General features: G+C 47.9%; 1 protein-coding gene across 1 annotated transcript; it reads left to right on the top strand.

Annotated features, from left to right (window-relative positions):
• Positions 1-839: 839 nt before the first annotated feature.
• Positions 840-15,656, top strand: TMEM183A (transmembrane protein 183A). Its single transcript, XM_065038609.1, has 8 exons — positions 840-1,009; positions 1,570-1,659; positions 5,319-5,474; positions 7,092-7,251; positions 8,548-8,728; positions 11,909-11,989; positions 12,758-12,913; positions 15,177-15,656. The coding sequence occupies exons 1-8, from the start codon at positions 913-915 to the stop codon at positions 15,360-15,362; spliced, it is 1,107 nt and encodes a 368-aa protein (XP_064894681.1). The 5' UTR covers positions 840-912; the 3' UTR covers positions 15,363-15,656.
• Positions 15,657-15,669: the final 13 nt, after the last annotated feature.

The following is a 15,669-nucleotide window of genomic DNA, read 5'->3' as shown; positions in this document are numbered from 1 at the left end:
ACCATCAGGCTCTGGGCTGTCACTCCTGTTTTCCCTTAGTGGCTCTTCTTGGAGCAATTCATCCCGCAGGAGGTGGCACCACTTCTCCAACAAGCACTGAGCACATGATTTAACCCTAAAAGAAATCGTAAATACAGTTTACAGCTGGTGACCACCCACCACTGCACCTGCAGGGAAGGGGTCATAGAATCATAGAATCACAGGATGGTTTGTGTTGGAGGGACCTTCCCAGCTCCCCCAGTGCCCCCCCTGCCATGAGCAGGGACATCTGCACCAGCTCAGGTTGCTCAGAGCCCCGTCCAGCCTGGCCTGGGATGTCTCCAGGGATGGTTCATCTACCACCTCTCTGGGTACCTGGGCCAGGCTCTCACCACCCTCAGGGACAACAATTTCTTCCTCATGTCCAGCCTTCTAATGTTACACACCATGAAGGTGCAGGGTTGTCTGTCAATATGGAAAGGGGGAGTGTCAGGAGGATGGAGCCAGGCTCTTCTTGGTGACAACCAGTGACAGGACAAGGGGCAATGGGTGCAAAGTGGAACACAAGAGGTTCCACTTAAATCTGAGAAGAAACTTGTTCCTGGTGAGGGTGGCAGAGCCTGGCCCAGGCTGCCCAGGGGGGTTGTGGAGTCTCCTTCTGTGCAGACATTCCAACCCGCCTGGACACCTTCCTGTGTAACCTCATCTGGGTGTTCCTGCTCCATGGGGGGATTGCACTGCATGAGCTTTTGAGGTCACGTTCTGTAATTTTGTGATTCTGTGACTGGAAGTGGGGGGGAGCCACACCACGGTGGCACGCTGGAACGTCAGAGCGGCGCGCCGGGCGGGTCGCGGCCGGGTGACGTCACGGTGCGGGGCGGGGGCGGTGCTGTCCCCGCTGTCCCCGCGGCCCCGCAGCCGCCCGGGCGGGACATGGCCCCTCGCGGCCGCCCCGCCGCCGCCGCCATGCCCAGGAGGGGCGCCCGGAAACGCCTCAAGTTCCGCGCCGAGGACGTGTGCTCCGAGCGGGGTGAGGGACGGGCCGGGGGAGCGGCCTGAGGGGAGAACGGGGCCGGGCCAGGGCTCGGGCCTACCGGGAGAAGGTAGCCAGAGTGGGGCCTGAGGGACCAAGTGGCCTTTCCAGAGGGGTTGGCCGGGATGAGGGGAGCTGCGCCCAGTCGAGCTTGTGGAGAACGAGAGCTGCTTCCAGCTGGAGGGGGGAATCTGCGCTGGTGTATTTGGGGGGGTTTTGAGCCGTCTGGGTCTGTGCAGGAGGAGTCTGGGCCTAGAGGATAAGCCAGGCTTGAGTTAGGCTGTGTGTGAGGCAGGGAGGGGGGTTTGGTGTTGGTGGAGGGAGACCTGGGTTGGGGGGGGTTCCCCTGGGCTGGTGGATGATCCCCTGGGCTGGGGGATGATCTCCTGGGCTTGGCAAACCAACAGACTGGGCTGGAAGCTGCTGGGGCTCCTTCTGCACCTCCTGCTCAGCCTCTGTTCCTACGGGGAGTGTCCCCTTGAGGGCTCTTCAACCTTCTGTCCCCTCCCCTGTAATCCATAATCCCGCTGATGCTCGATCTCCCTGCTCTCCTGCAGTGACGGTGGCAGATTATGCCAACTCAGACCCAGCTGTCGTGAAATCAGGACGCGTGAAAAAAGCTGTGGCCAATGCTGTTCAGCAGGAAGGTGAGTCTGTACTGGGGGGACCCTCTTTTCCCCAGGCTGCTCCCCGTTTTGCTGGCCTCTGGGTGATGTGCGAAACTCCCCTTCCGTGGCCTGAGAAAATCTGTTTCCGTGCCTGAAAATCAGTCTGTGTTTCTCTGCAGAATCAGGTGTTTAGAATCTTGGACAAGAGGTTTTGCAGAAAGCCTGTTGGATGGCCAGTAAGAATTGCTGAGTCTTTGTTAGTGCCTGAAATGAAAGGCCTTTTCCCATTGACTATAGGGTGTTATCTCCTGCTCAAAGCAGGAAATAACATGATACAAGTCTTTATTACCTTATTACCTCATATAAAACTGTAGGCAACTTTATTAGCAGGTAAAATTCTTTGCTAAGGGAATAAAGTTATGATAGTTCTGGCAGTCGTGTTCCCCCCCTGTGCTGCAGAGGATCTTTTGAGGGTGTTGCCGTTTCCTTGGTGAACTGTATAAACAAGCAGTTTCCTAGAAAAGTATGGCAATATTTTGTTATCTACTTCCTTGTTTTTTAGCTGCTGGTAACGTTCTGAACTAACACGCCCTGTTTGCTTGAGAAGTGATAATGTTTAGGTCTTGACTCTTAAATGTGGCTTGTCACACGTGTTGGAGGTGAATGTTGTTACACTGACAGTGATGACTGGACCCTTCATATAAGGAAACTTGTGTTATGTTGCTCAAATCTTGCACGTTTAAAGAAAATATGCTCTTTGCATGAGTGCCTGTCATGGAGAAGCTGTACGGGGGCAGTGATGCTGGTTAATATCCTTTTTAGCTGCTGCTTCTCAAGCTTTTAAGATGAGGGCACCTCCCTCTTTTGTTGTCTCATTCCCTCTCTCCACTCTTCTGTATTCTCTGTCTCTGAGGCAGCTGCATTTCAGGCTCTTACCTGTCAAACCCTCTTTCTTGTCTTTCTTGCTCCTGCCAAACCCCAAGACCTTGTGTCCCGCATCCCCTGTTTTGTCCAGCTCAGCCCCTCTCCTCAAATGCTGCTCACGTTCTGGCTCCCTGTGCTCTGTCTGGGTGACTCCAGGGCACAGCAGTTCCCTGCTCATCCCTTTCTCAGGTCTTTTCATAGAATCATTTTGGTTGGAAAAGACCCTCAGGATCATCCAGTCCAAAAAAAACCTAAATCTAGCACTACCCCATGTCCCTAAGAGCCTTGTTTCTGAGTCTGCTCAACCCCTCCAGGGATGGTGACAAACACCTGCATCAAGCATGACCATGGCGGCATCAAGGCTAGTCTTGTCTTCCCACCATCAAACTTCTTACCCAGCAGAGCACAAGTAGGTAGAGAGGCCAAGCAAGGTGAAAGGGATGCACCATGAGCTGGGACACACAGCGATCCCAAAGGGGTCGCATTTTAGTAGAATCATAGAATCACAGAATCAGACAATCAATTTGGTTGGAAAAGACCCTCAAGATCATTGAGTCCAACCCTTTCCCCACCCCTGGCACTGCCCCATGTCCTGAGAACCTCATGTCCGTCTGTCTGACCCCCCAGGGCTGGTGACTCCAGCACTGCCCTGGGCAGCCTGTTCCAATGCCCCACAGCCCTTTGGGGAAGAAATTGTTCCCCAGATCCAACCTCAACCTCCCCTGGCACAACTTGAGGCTGTTTCCTCTGTTGGTGCAGTGTCACCCGGGCTTTCCCCTCACACCCGGGCTTTCCCCTCACGGGATCCTCAGGATCTCTCCTCCCCAGCCCCAGGGCTGTGTGACAGCCTTATCTCCTGCAGCCCTGACGCAGCCACAGCCTTATCTGTGCAGCATGGCACAGCATGGGGACAGCAGGCAGGCTGGATGGGACAGCAGCCGCAGCCTTTGGCCTCGCTCACCTCCTGTCTCGTGGCTCCAAGTAAACGTCGCACTGTGTGTGTCTGCCAGCTAGCGGGGAAAGGAGCAAAAGCTGGGTGGAATTTTCCTGAGCTTTTTTCTTCCCACCCTGAGCCCCAGGGCTGCTGTGGGGGTTACTGCTGTGAGATGGAGAGGTGTCCCTGCGAGACTGCACTGCAGGGTGGGTCAGGCAACTCCCGTTTTGATCTTTCCTTTTCAGAATGTGTCTTCTTTTTTTTCCCCAAACTCCTCTCTGAGTCTCTGTCTGTTGTTGTCTTCTCTTACTTGCCTATATTTGATGTCATAACTTACTGCCATTCATGATGCCATCTATTTATCTATAAAAGGTCAAGTAGAGAGGGCAGTACGTTCCAACTGTGAGCAATACCGCTGTTATGAACATGTACAGTTTACGGAGCAAACTGTGCAAAGCAAAGTAGAGCCGGTTTAGCAAAGCACTGAAAGTAGCTCTAGTCAGTGTGTTCAGTTAAGCTCTGTCCTAGGACTGGCTTTCCATCTGCTGTATTATGGGTTCAAAACCTCATTCTGCAGTTAGAAATGAGAACGCGTCATCTGAAATGTATTTATGATCAGCTCCTGATATAGTTTTTTTGTTATATTGCCTGCCATTCTGTCCCTTTATCTCAAATAGCATGTCTTCCTCTCTGGTGGCTCTGCGGACTGTAACCATGATGGATAAACCCTTCATGGGCTTCAGCTGGTGTGAGGTTAGAAAAGCTGGAGCAGTACAACATCCTCTGATGTGCTCAGGTGTCTCTTGGTTAAAGTCCTTTTCTTTATCCAAGCACATCAGGTTGAAATTGGTGGTGGAGTCACCATCCCTGGAGGGGTTTAAAGGGCATTTAGACGAGGTTCTTAGGGACATCATTTAGTGCTAGAGTTAGGTTATGGTTGGACTCAATGATCCTGATGGTCTCTTCCAACTGAAATGATTTTATGATTTTATGCAATTCAACTTGAATGAATTTTACAGACTATTTGCAAAGCATTTCGAAAATGCTTTTACAGTGCTGGTCTGTGACAGTACCTCACACAACTGTAATGTAGGACCACACATTTCTTTCTCAAGACTGTCATTACTGCCTCACACATGTATTTGTCTGCCCTGACGAGCTCTCAGTTTACAGATCAAGTTTTTAAAATAATTTTACCAATTATTTCCTAACAGGGATGTGTCTAAACATCTTCCCAAAGGCAAAAAACCCAAACCTAAACTCAACCCACACAACTTGCGTTAGGCCAGAGTCTTTTCCTCCACTGAATTCTAGGATAGGTGGAGCTCCTATACACTTGGCACTGAGTTCTATTGCTGATGGATTGTCTGTCATCGGCCGCAGGATCTCTTTATCCTGCTGAAAAGGGAGTGTAGCTTCTCTGTGTTCACAGAACAATTACAGAGTAGGTGCTGGCTCTATCCGGGCTGAATGTGGTCACGCAAGGAAACTCTGGTATGCAGGGGAACCAGTTAGCACTGCAGAAAGAGGGCCTGTTGTTTGATTTGGAATTGTAAACAGCTTCAGCCAAACCAATGGGATCATCTGCATAATGTGCTGGCAGTCGCCCTCACATTGTTCATTCTTTAAAACAAGAAGCTGAATAGTGATGCTTCTAATTCACTCACCCGTGCTAATCTTTCTCTGACAAGGTAATCCTCGGGCCCAGGATTTACTCACTTGTGTAGGAAGCTTTAGTGCAGTTAACGCCTTGTTCCTTAGCAGTGGCTCCACTGCAGTATTTCCTGAACTTGGATCACCTTTTTCTCTCTGCTGATAAACTTATTGCTTGTCATTCTAGTGAAATCCCTCTGTGGTTTGGAAGCTTCTTGCGTTCCTGCCGAGGAAGTTCTCTCCGTATCGGGAGAGTCTTGCGACAGCAGCGATGAGATGGATACGAAGGAAAGCGTCAACGGGCGAAGTGTGTCTAGAAAGAAGAAGAGCAAAAGGCACAAAGGTACGTGTGGTCGCCAGCCTCTCCTGGAGCTCTGTCTGGGCACCTTCTGTGTGTGTGTGATGCTGGTGGTTGTGATTTACAGGTCATTCACCGGGTCCTTCGGGATGTTCTGCAACTTGTATGTGCACAAAGAAGGGTCAAAACACTTTTAAACCTGCTGGGACTCAGTCAGAGGTCTTGTCATTTCACAAAGGCAGGGCCTTGGGCATGAAATCAAAGCCTGAGAGCTCGTTCCTTTTGGGAACCTTCTCTCAGCCTTGGGAAACTAATGCTCTTTGAAAGAGTTGTGAAGCTTTACCACTGGACGTGTCACTTCATTAACACCTGTTGGTGACACCAGGGTTTGCTCTGGGGAAAAAACGCTGCTGTCCATGATGCATTTGTTCACAAAATCCATGCTTTTTTTTTTTCCTCCTAACAAACAAGTGAATTTGGCCCTAGTGACATCAATGTAAGTTAATTCCAGAGAGATTTATCCTTCAGCATTTACACTTAATGCAACTCTATAGAAAACTATTTGCAATGCAGCGTAAGCAACAAACTGTTCTGCTGCACTGTGGAATCCTGCAGGAGCTTCTAATAACAAGTTACTTTCAGGTTGAGAAATAAATTTTAACTTGGTTTTCTATACTTAAAACTGAACTTTACTAAGACTAGTACTAATTTGTGTAACACATGAACCTCCACTATGGGCTTAGCTGCACAGTGCTCCTCTGAGATAGGAGTTTAATCTCTTTTATTAACATATCCTTGGTACTTTTGGGAAAATAGGAATATCTGCATGGCTGGAGTTATGGGAGTTACAAGCCTGGAAAGACAGTATTCTGTTCTACCAGAGCATTTTCTGTCTTATTTCTGCTATGTGTTTAGGGAAGAAAAAATTATAATAGACAAAATGATACTGTGCTCTGCAGTTCTGTTTTCTTTCTCTTTTCTTGATTTTCCTAATGCTTGGTATGGTTTAGCTATTTATATCCTTTAAAAGCAGTTTTTCTCCTAAAGCTGGAGCAATGTCTGTGGAAAAACGTGTGGTGTTATCTTAAAAACACCGCAGGAGTGAAAGGAGTTCCTGAATCTTCAGTTCTGGTTGAGCGGTTGTGACACCTCCGAGAGGAAGAACAGGCCATTCTGCTCATCTGTGAATTACATTAAAAGTTTCCCCTCTCAGAAGGTTTAATTAAATTGCAGATTTAAGAAAAGCAACTGATTAAGCCATTAGAAGAGTTGCAGAAGAGAATTGCCTGCCCCCCCCAGCAAAGCCTCTAGAAAAGTATTTTGAGCATTTGAACAAAGAATCAAGGAGCTTGGCAATGTCTTAACAACATTCAGAGACTTCTAGTATTAAGCATTTTTTGTTGACATGTTAAATGAGCAGTATTGATAAAAATGCATGAGTTTGGCCTTCCTGTGCATAAAGTCACCTCTGTATTTGCCATCCAATTTTGATTCTCCACCTAAGTGTTATTTTTCACCTGGGAGAGGGTCAAGAATTGAAACAGGGTCCAGTAGTAAAGAACTACCAGTAGTAAAGCTGCTACCAGTAGTTACGCACAAGCCTCTAGATATGACTTGGTCAACAGGTTATTTCCTACATTAACAAACCTTAATTGCGTTTAGAAAATCCCGATGGGGGTGGCGGAGAAGAGTACCCCATTGATATCTGGCTGCTGTTGGCTTCCTACATTCGCCCTGAAGACATTGTCCGGTTTTCCTTGATTTGCAAGAAAGCCTGGACCGTTACTTGCACTGCTGCCTTTTGGACCAGGCTCTACAGAAGGTGAGACTCCGGAGAATTTGTAAACTATTTGTAGAAGGCTTCAGCAGTAACCAGCTCTCTGCAGAGCTGTAAATAAGGGAATATTTCATAGAATCATTTTGGTTGGAAGAGACCCTTAAGATCATCAAGTCCAACCATAACCTAGATCTCACACTACCCCACGTCCCTGAGAACCTCATCTCCACTTCTGTTCAATCCCTGCAGGGATGGTGACTCCACCACTGCCCTGGGCAGCCTGTTCTGATGCTCAACAGTCCTTTCCAAGAATAATCTTTTCCTAATATCGAATTTAAACCTCCCCTGGCGTAACTTGAGGCCATTTCACTATACAGTAGGGTGCTAGAATGTTTGCATATCTGCTTTGGATCTAGAAATGGATTTGTGTTTCATATGCCTGCATGCTCCATATAACATCTCAAAGCATCGTGTGTTTTTGCCTGCCGTGGTGTACACACTCCTGTTAGTAACAATGTTCTGTGTGTAAATCACTCAAGGTACTTACAGTAAGGTCAGTGCCGTTACCTTGCTGAAAGGTGAGCAAACATCCCTGATAGAAGACTCACCCTGCTTCAAGCTTTGATCCTGGCCACCTTCCTGTAATTAGGGTGGCCTGAGAGAAACTGAGGTGTTTTGGAGCCGTCTTGGTGGCAAAACTAAGTTAGAAATAAAGTGAGAGGAGAATAAGAGCAAAGAGATGGGCAAAACTTGAAACAAATCCTTCCGTCCTGTTGCATGCCACTTGGACTCTACTTCAGGACAGAACATAACATTTTCTTAATGTTTCTATAGCTGTTGCTCAGGAGGCACAAGCAGCAGGAGTACAAAGCAAACAGCAGCTGTTGTCATCCTCACCCCCATTTTTTAGGGTGAAGTTCCCCAGCAAAGGCTCTTTTGGCATCTGACCCTCGAGCGCGGACGTTCAGACGGCTCGGGCAGTTGTCTGCAAGCCTGCAGTCAGGCTCAGCGAAAAAGAGTCCCTGAGAAGCTGGGAATCTGCAGCTAAAACACCATCTGGTCTCTCTGAGCCAACTGTCTGTGTGGAATTATTGGGGAATTGCAGCATGATGATGTGCTGATGTGTGTGCTGGAAACCTGCCTGATGCAGGGAAAGATTTTGAGACTCAGGTGATTTCATGGAGAGCCGTCCAACACCCTTGAAGCGCTCAGAGTTAACAGGAGGTTCTCTGGTCCATTGGATGTTCCGTTTTCTCTGAGCGTGGATCTTGTCTTAGCTCTCTTCTGCATGTCTCTGACATTCTGACCCTTCAGCACGTGTTGGGTTTGTCATTTTTTCAGGCACTACAGTCTGGACGCGTACCTGCCCCTCCGCCTGCGGCCAGAGTCCATGGAGAAGCTGCACTGTCTCCGTGCGTGCGTCATCCGCTCGCTGTACCACATGTACGAGCCTTTTGCGTCTCGAGTCTCCAGGAATCCAGCTATTCCAGACAGTACTCCCAGCACTTTAAAAAATTCCAGAGTAAGTGGAATCACTGAGGAGGTTGGATATGTCTATGGTGTTGCTCTTTCTGGGTTTTTTGTGTTCTCTTTCTAGAAGAAAAACATGTTGGCCAGTGAAGCTTGGGTGTAGGACTATTATTAACTCTGAATAGTGATTTTTAAAAGTATGCAGATGACTTGTGTCTATGTAGTTGCTACTGCAAAGGATTGTAGTTATTATTCTGGGTACCTTCTGCCTAAGTCCTACCACAACAGCTTTGTCATCAGCAAAAAGGCACTTGCTTCACTGAATATCAGAACTGCTCGGGGTATTTGCAGCCCTCCCCTCCTCTGTTGCAAATTTGTTGCTGAAAGGAGGTTGCAGTAGGATCAACTTTTATATCTTCTGCTTTATTCTGACGCTGTCTGCCAGAATCCATCTTTTCTCTGTAGCAGGCGTCCGGAGAGATGCGAAGTGACACTGCTAACCTCTGAAAGGGAGTCACTTTGTTCCTGTAGGTCACCCGTCGTCTCTGGTGTCTGGGTGAGGGAGCCTAGCGAGGTTGTGAGCTTGGCTGCGCAGAGCAAACGTCTGCTTTGGGTCTGGGGCTGCGGTTGTGTGGGGCTGCACAGGGTTTGTCTCTGGTGTGGGCAGGTGATTCCCTTCCCTATCCCAGCTTGGTGTATCCATCTGTCTTTAATTGCTGCGGACCATTAACTCTGAAATGCCTCTGAGTCTCTTGTTTTGGTTTTTAACTTGCAACTGGCTGATACTCTGTGAGCAGCTTAAGCAGCAATGTGAGTTTACACTCTCCAAAGTACAAAACCAATTGAATGAGGTTTGGCTCAAGAGTTGTATTTGCCGTGCAAAATAGAGCAAGCTCATCTCTCTGTAGGTGACGTCCCTCCTTTCTTCCTTCCTCTCCCTGGGTGGTTACTGGAAAAAAATGTCATTTGGCGCAGGGAGCATCGAGCAGCAACACAAGCAGGTGGTGCTGCAGAGCAGGAGAAGAACGCACAGTTCTGTGCGCAGGCTTATCTCTGCATCCAGAGCTCCTCATTCTCTTCCTGAATAACCCGGGTTGAATATCATTTCTCTTAAAAAAATAAAAAGCAAAACATTTCTGGGAAATTCCAACTTAACCTTAGTCCTTCCGAGTCTAACTTTGGGTCTGTGAGAGCTGGAAACCCTGGGGTGATGCTGGCAGGGTCGGCGTTTTGGAAGCGTTCACATTGACATCATAACGGCTTTGGTGCCCACTGCTAGTGCTGCTACTGTACTAACGGCGTGAGGAAGATTCTTGAAGTGCAGTCTTTTATTATCCAGCTTTTTAAAAAGGAAATTAAATGGTGACAAGGCTTTGTTAGAACAGTAGAGGTTTGACACGACCCCTCGGAGCATAAAAAAGCCATCCTGAGTCTGGTCTTGCTGTCCTACTGCATAGCAAGGCTCTGAGCTCCGCCTGTGCACAGAAACGCCCAGCAAAGTGGTTGCAGAGGAGGGTCTGACATTGCCTCCCCACGTTCTTGCTTTATTGGGCTTTGGTTATTCCTTTATGGGTCGTTAAAACTAGTGGCAAATGCCCCTGTAAACTGCATGTGGCACCCCAGACCCGGGTGTTCTCAAATCTAGCTTTTCCTCTTTAATTTCCTTTTTTCTTTCCCTAGCCTAGCTTGTGTGGGACACTGGAGCCGTTATGGTGTCAGCAGAAGTGTTTGCCCTTTAAAGACACCCCCATTATTTTTGGTGGAGCGGCAGGCCGTACGGCGCGTCTGAAGGGCAGGACGGCTGACCCGTGGACGACATCCTCTGCCCCTTAGGAGGTACTGACCGTTTTGTGCTTCACTACTTGCCATCACCAAACAAGTCACTAGCCCAGGCTGTCTCTGCGGGTGTATTACAAACGCTACCGATGCTGGAGTGAAACTCAGCAGCATCTGCTGCTCATATGAGTTAAAAAAAAGATCTGGAAAAAGTCTTTTTATTGGCAAAAACTGAGGGCTACCTCCTCCCAAGTGGAGGTTACTTGGCGCATGTTTCTGAGCTTGACTCCACGTAGCTTTGTTGTTCACCTCATGCGGTTTGTCGAGATAAAGATCCTTTAAGGACTCTTGTTTATGGACACGACTCAGAGTTGAAGTCAAGGGCCTCGTATCAGCCGTAGTCTCTAATTACGGAGCCCCCATAGTGGATGCTGCTTTGTTTCATTTGGGGTCACGCTGTCGTGGAATTAAATGTATGCTTCACCCAGCAACCCAGTCAGGTGTTCTCTTCGCGTGGGAGAGATTGTGTCAGGGCTGTGGGGAGTTGTCTCTTTGCCCAGATAATTCTTCCTTTTCCTGCTGACAATGGTAGAAAGATAAGACCAGCTGTGGTGGGCTGGCACCTGCGCTGTGGGAGCATTCGGTGATTCCCGGGCTGACTGGCCAGGTTCTTTTCTTGGCTGTTGAGGGCTTGTTGCTTCTACTCACTCGTAGGCAGGGAATTTCCCTCCTACGCAGTTTAATACAGGCACTCTGAGATTCCTCCTCTAGAACAGGTGTTGGGATGGATCCTGTGGACCACACGGTGATAACTGGGTTAAATTGGAAGACTTTCGGTGTATGTCTGCACGGGAGATGCTGTTTGAGGCCCTTGTCTCATTTTCTTTTAAAACAGAGGCAGGTTGATCAAACTGTACGAACCTGATGGTGTTTTTATACTCTGAAGTGTGACAGTCAGCGCTTAGTGATGTCGAGAACTTCTTTTGACGCTAAAGTGATTCAGGAACTTTCTCATCTGTCACCTCACAGCTCCTGTATCAGTCTCTGGATTCTCTCCTTGATCCTTATTCTGTTTTCGGTTGTTCCTCGCATTATTCTTGTTCAGAGTCCAGTTTAGAGGGATTTCTTGGTGGCTGGGGGAAGTGGTTGAATCTGTACAGCTCATCTCTGCCTTTTAGGAAAGGGACAAACTGCGCAATGGGATTTTTCTGTTTAGCACATCAGTAGCTACGTGTTGTATCATCCAGTTGCACGATGAGTTGGCCAACTTGAAACTGGGAGACCTAAACTGCTCTGTGTGTGTTCTTTGAACAGAAATAATTTGAATAACTAGCTCCTAACTGCCTCTTTGTAATTGTGTTTGTAATTGGAAGCCTTTATGCTCTGCTAAAACTTATTTAAAGTGGTGCCTTCATAATTTTGTGTTTCTTTTGTGTTGTTTTTTGTTCCACCTCAGTGTCTGCTTTTCTGGTGCAAAAAGCTCGAAGGGAACAGACAAGAAGCAATGTGGGAATTCAACTTCAAGTTCAAAAAGCAGGTATGAAAGAAGAACCGGAATGGCTGTGACTTCTTTTGAAGCGGTAATGATTTTTCTGAGTGGTAGAAATGAAGGCGGAAACTTTTTATGCGTTCAGAGAATAAATGGAAACTCTGGCTCCCATGGTAAACTAAAGCACGTTCTGAAACTGCACTCAGTTTTCAGTCTGTGTTACCAAGACATTTAGAATACTGTGGTTTTACTTTTGATTTTTATTTGGCATCCTTTCTCTGCTCTAAGAGTGCATCATTTGTTACTGTAAATAATCTGATCTTTGGGTCATTGCTACTAATTCCTACCAAAAATCTGAATACTTGCATAAAAATATAGACCAAAGTCTGAAATTTCTTGGTTTACCATTGGAACGATTTCCCACATAAGTGAAAAAAAGCCAACACTGCCAATGAAAACCACCAGGAATGGGTGTCAGGAGAAGCCAGTTGTTTCAGGAATCATTGGGAATTCTGCAGCTTTCCCCCCTAAAGAAACGGGCCTGCACATTGCCTGTCCTGAGCGATGGCTTTTGGTTGTTTAGAGAATCATAGAATTGTTTTGGTTGGAAAAGACCTTTAAGATCATTGAGTCCAACCGTTAACCCAACCCTGGCACTAACACATGTCCCTAAGAACCTCGTCTCCACATCTTTTAAACACCCCCGGGATATAACACTGTCCAAATGTGCAAATGTGGTGATGGTCACTAGTGAGAAGAAGCCAAGATCTCATTGGAGGTTCCTGCTGAGCTCAGTAAGTCTGTCTTTCCCTCCAGTCTCCCAGATTTAAGAGCAAGTGTTGCAAAGGTCTTCAGCCACCAATTCAATATGAAGAAGTCCACACAAATCCGGATCAGGATTGCTGTCTGCTGCAGATCACCACCTTCAACTTCATATTCGTGCCAATAGTCATGGGTATGACGTTTACCTTGGTGAGTACTGAAGAAACCTACCAAGGAAGCTTGGTGTGTGTCGTTTCTGTGAGGAGATGGTGACACGTCGTCGGTGTTGTGTAAATCACACCAAACCAGCTCTGGGAATCTTAAATTTAATGATCAGAGGAAATGCTGAGGATCTCCTCAGTTCAGCTTCTGCATTTCCATCTGCTCTTCCCTCCTTGGTGCAGCAAATACAGATGATGTAGAGAATCTGCAAGGAGCTGTGGTTGTGCAGCACCTGGGGGCAGGGGAGTTGTCAGAACTCCAAAGGGTACAAGGGGTGAGGATGTGGAAGAAAAGGTCTTCCCTCCTCAATAAAATATCACCTTACGGCAATACATTCTGAGAGCAAAAACATACGAGCAAACTCTTTTGAGGTGTCTATGGTCCCAGATTTCTGTGAGAAAGAGCAGTTCTTGAAGCAGCATTCATGGGGTTGTTGTGACCCAAGTGCAGGATCTGGCACTTGGCCTTGTTGAACCTCAGACAATTGGCCTCAGCCCATCGATCCAGCCAGTCCAGATCCCTCTGTACGGCCTTCCCACCCTCCAGCAGATCACCACTCCCACACAACTTGGTGGCATCTGCAAACTGAGTGAGGGTTCACTCAATCCCCTCATCTGGATCATTGATAAAGAGATTAAACAGAACTGGCCCCAGTACTGAGCCCTGGAGACACCACTTGTGACCAGCCACCAACTGGATTTGGCTTGGTTCACCACAACTCTTTGGGCCCGGCCCTCTAGCCAGTTCTTTATCCATGGCAGATACACCATCCAGGCCATGAGCTGCAGCTTCTCCAGGAGATCCTGTGGGATACGGTGTCACAGGCTTTACTGGAGTCTGACTACACAACACCCACAGCCTTTCCCTCATCTACTAGTTGGGTCACCTTGTTGTGGGAGATCAGGTTGGTCAATGTCACGGAGGCACCCCGTAGGTTAATTTAAGGGACAACAAGGTCCAAAACAACTTTTATTAAACCGGTGAGAAACAGGGTTTTAGCACTCCAAAAGTGACTTAAATAAAGGTTCGGATATCAGTCGAGGAAAATTATTTAAGAGGCAGCAACCAATACAACAGGCGGTCCACAGTGTGCATGCACGTGGCTTCACCCAAAACAATGCTGGAGCCGTCCCTGAGTCCCAGAGAAATACACACTTGCCTAAACACGGTGCAGGATTATTTTTAAAGAGATACACGCACTCGTAGTGAGTACGGGAAGTGTACACTCGCGATTCCGCGAGGGTAAATTTATAATACACCCACAATCCTGCGAGAGTTAATTTACTTACACGTGCAAGTGTGCACGGAATCCTACACGTGCTTATGTGGAAGCACGGGAGGAAAATACACTCGCGATTGTGCGAGGGGCTCTCGGCGGCCACTCGCGATTGTGCGAGGAAATAATTTATACACGTGCTCGTATTGGGCATGGAAAGTTACGCGTGCAAGTGTGCACGGAAGGAAAATACACTCGCGATTGTGCGAGGAAATAATTTAAAGTACGCGTGCAAATGTGCACGGAAAGTTACACGTGCATATGTGCACAGAAGGAAAATACACCCGCGATTCTGCGAGGATTAATTTTACACGCGCTCATATAGAGCACGGAAAGTTATACGTGCATATGTGCACGAAAAGTATAAATATACTCACAGTCCTGCGAGAAGTTTTACTTACACACGTGGCAGCAAGGCAAGCGGAGTCTCCATCCTGGGGAGGGGGGCTCTCGGCAGCAGCATCTTGCTCGTGCTCTGAGAGACCCACACAAAATGGGCGGAGTCTCAACGACAATCCCGTTTTTATCTGATCAGATCTGACTGTAGTCACTCTAGAAGCTTCTCTGCACCCCCCACACTGGCTGTGGGTGCCCCTGAAGCCTCCAAACATCCCCCACACTGGGCATGGCTCAGTGTGCCTGGCACTCCCTTCTCCTAATGGCCCAGGAGCCAGGGTGCTCTGGGCCAAACAAAAGAAGCTGTTAGCCTCAAGTAGCAGAGAAAGGGGGAGATGTGCCATCCTGAAGGAGGGAGGGGGGTTTGCATTCTGCCACAGTCAAACAGGACCTGCCTTTCATAAACCCACGTTGACTGGGCCTGATCATATGGTTCTCTTGGATGTGCCGCGTGATGTTACCTTTGATGTTACTTATTTAGAATAATTTAAAAAAATATGTCTAAAAGCGTACTGTTGAGAACTCTGTTTATTCATCACTTCCATTTCCTGAAGTGCCTCCTTGTCTCTCTCCCCGCAGTTCACCATCAACGTGAGCACGGACATGAGGCACCACCGCGTGCGCCTGGTGTTCCAGGACGCCCCAGTTCGCAACGGCAAGAAGCCTCGTCTGGACCAGGGCGTGCAGGTCGTGCTGGACCCCGTGCACAGCGTGCGGCTCCTGGACTGGTGGCACCCCCAGTATCCCTTCTCCCCAAAAGCTTAGTGCTCGCCCGAGCCTGCGGCAGCCGGCGGGTGACTGAACCTGACAGGCTGAAGAGAATTTCTAGGAACCAGGAAATCCTATTTTTATTTCTTAAATAAGTTCTGCAGTCTCCTTGCAAGTGGTTGAAGCTGCTGAGCCAGTCTGTACGTATATAACTTCTGGGCAGTGATGGGCAAAGATGAGTGTAAAGTGGAAATTATTTGTAAACACACTTTTATGTAAAATTCACGTTTTATGATTTGAAAGGAGCTCCCTGGAACTGTTCATTTAAAATCCTTTTTGGTGCTAATGAAAGTGGTCCTGTTGT

This window comes from Columba livia, chromosome 22, assembly GCF_036013475.1.
Source record: "Columba livia isolate bColLiv1 breed racing homer chromosome 22, bColLiv1.pat.W.v2, whole genome shotgun sequence".
Lineage (NCBI taxonomy): Eukaryota > Metazoa > Chordata > Aves > Columbiformes > Columbidae > Columba > Columba livia.
Note: the sequence above shows the minus strand (reverse complement) of the source record. Positions and strands in the feature narration are given on the sequence as shown.

What these genes read in the sequence shown, in the direction of transcription:
- TMEM183A (XM_065038609.1), top strand. Translation starts at nt 913, where the DNA reads ATGGCCCCTCGCGGCCGCCCCGCCGCCGCCGCCATGCCCAGGAGGGGC. An exon ending in CAATGCTGTTCAGCAGGAAG is followed by an intron (nt 1,660 to 5,318) that starts GTGAGTCTGTAC and finishes TTGTCATTCTAG; the next exon opens with TGAAATCCCTCTGTGGTTTG. An exon ending in TGGGTATGACGTTTACCTTG is followed by an intron (nt 12,914 to 15,176) that starts GTGAGTACTGAA and finishes CTCTCCCCGCAG; the next exon opens with TTCACCATCAACGTGAGCAC.